General features: G+C 46.8%; 1 protein-coding gene across 1 annotated transcript; it reads left to right on the forward strand.

Moving 5' to 3' along the window:
• Nucleotides 1–478: 478 nt before the first annotated feature.
• BJ212DRAFT_1239054 (kinase-like domain-containing protein) lies at nt 479–756 on the forward strand (the record flags this gene model as incomplete). The annotated part of the gene is made up of 2 exons (XM_041329570.1): nt 479–563; nt 615–756. Coding segments are annotated over 2 exons (227 nt in total), but the record flags the coding sequence as incomplete, so codon positions are not given.

A 756-nucleotide genomic window follows, 5' to 3' on the forward strand; every position in this document is an offset into this window, starting at 1 on the left:
AGAACAGGGTCGACAGGGCGTGTGCACGACAGTGACCGTCGTTCAGGAGATCGTTGAACAAAGAGTTGTTGTATTGTGATTTTTGTTTGCGACTTGTTTGGTAAGAACAATGCAATGTGTCTCGAGAGCGCTCGCTGACATGACAAGTTTGTAAGAATTTGATTGACCACGGAGTTCCCATCATTTTTTCTTTCAGTCCCTCTGTGCCATAGTCCGCCCCCGGTCTCCTCTGTCTATATTCCATTACTCTGGCGCATGATCAAGCGAATGGCCGATAAGATTGGGCAATTTGGCCAGTCTCAGAAGCAGTCTAGTCAACCAGGACTTGCGAACTTGCCTTACACTTCAATGTCTCATTCGATATCTGCCGCTGCAGACTATCATCGCGGCTCGATATCAACACAGCGAACGTCTTCCAGCGAATGGACCCAACAAGAAAATAATCTCGAAGTCGAGACGTTTCCACTACCGCGCGTGTCGAGGCCCAAAAGCATCTTACCGGCTCACCGACTTCATAATACAACGGACCCTTGGGACGGGCTCCTTTGGTAGAGTACATTTAGGTATGTCCTTTGGACTTATTCATTACGCCATCATCTCATTTAGCTTCTCAGTCAGGAGCAAACACAATCTCCGTTTTTACGCCATCAAAGTGTTGAACAAAGAGAAGATTGTTCGGACGAAACAAGTCGAGCATACCAACAACGAGAAGATGATGCTTGAAGCAGTTCAACATCCCTTCATCGTCAATCTTTG

This window comes from Suillus subaureus (genome assembly GCF_016647635.1).
Source record: "Suillus subaureus strain MN1 chromosome Unknown BJ212scaffold_428, whole genome shotgun sequence".
Taxonomy (NCBI): domain Eukaryota; kingdom Fungi; phylum Basidiomycota; class Agaricomycetes; order Boletales; family Suillaceae; genus Suillus; species Suillus subaureus.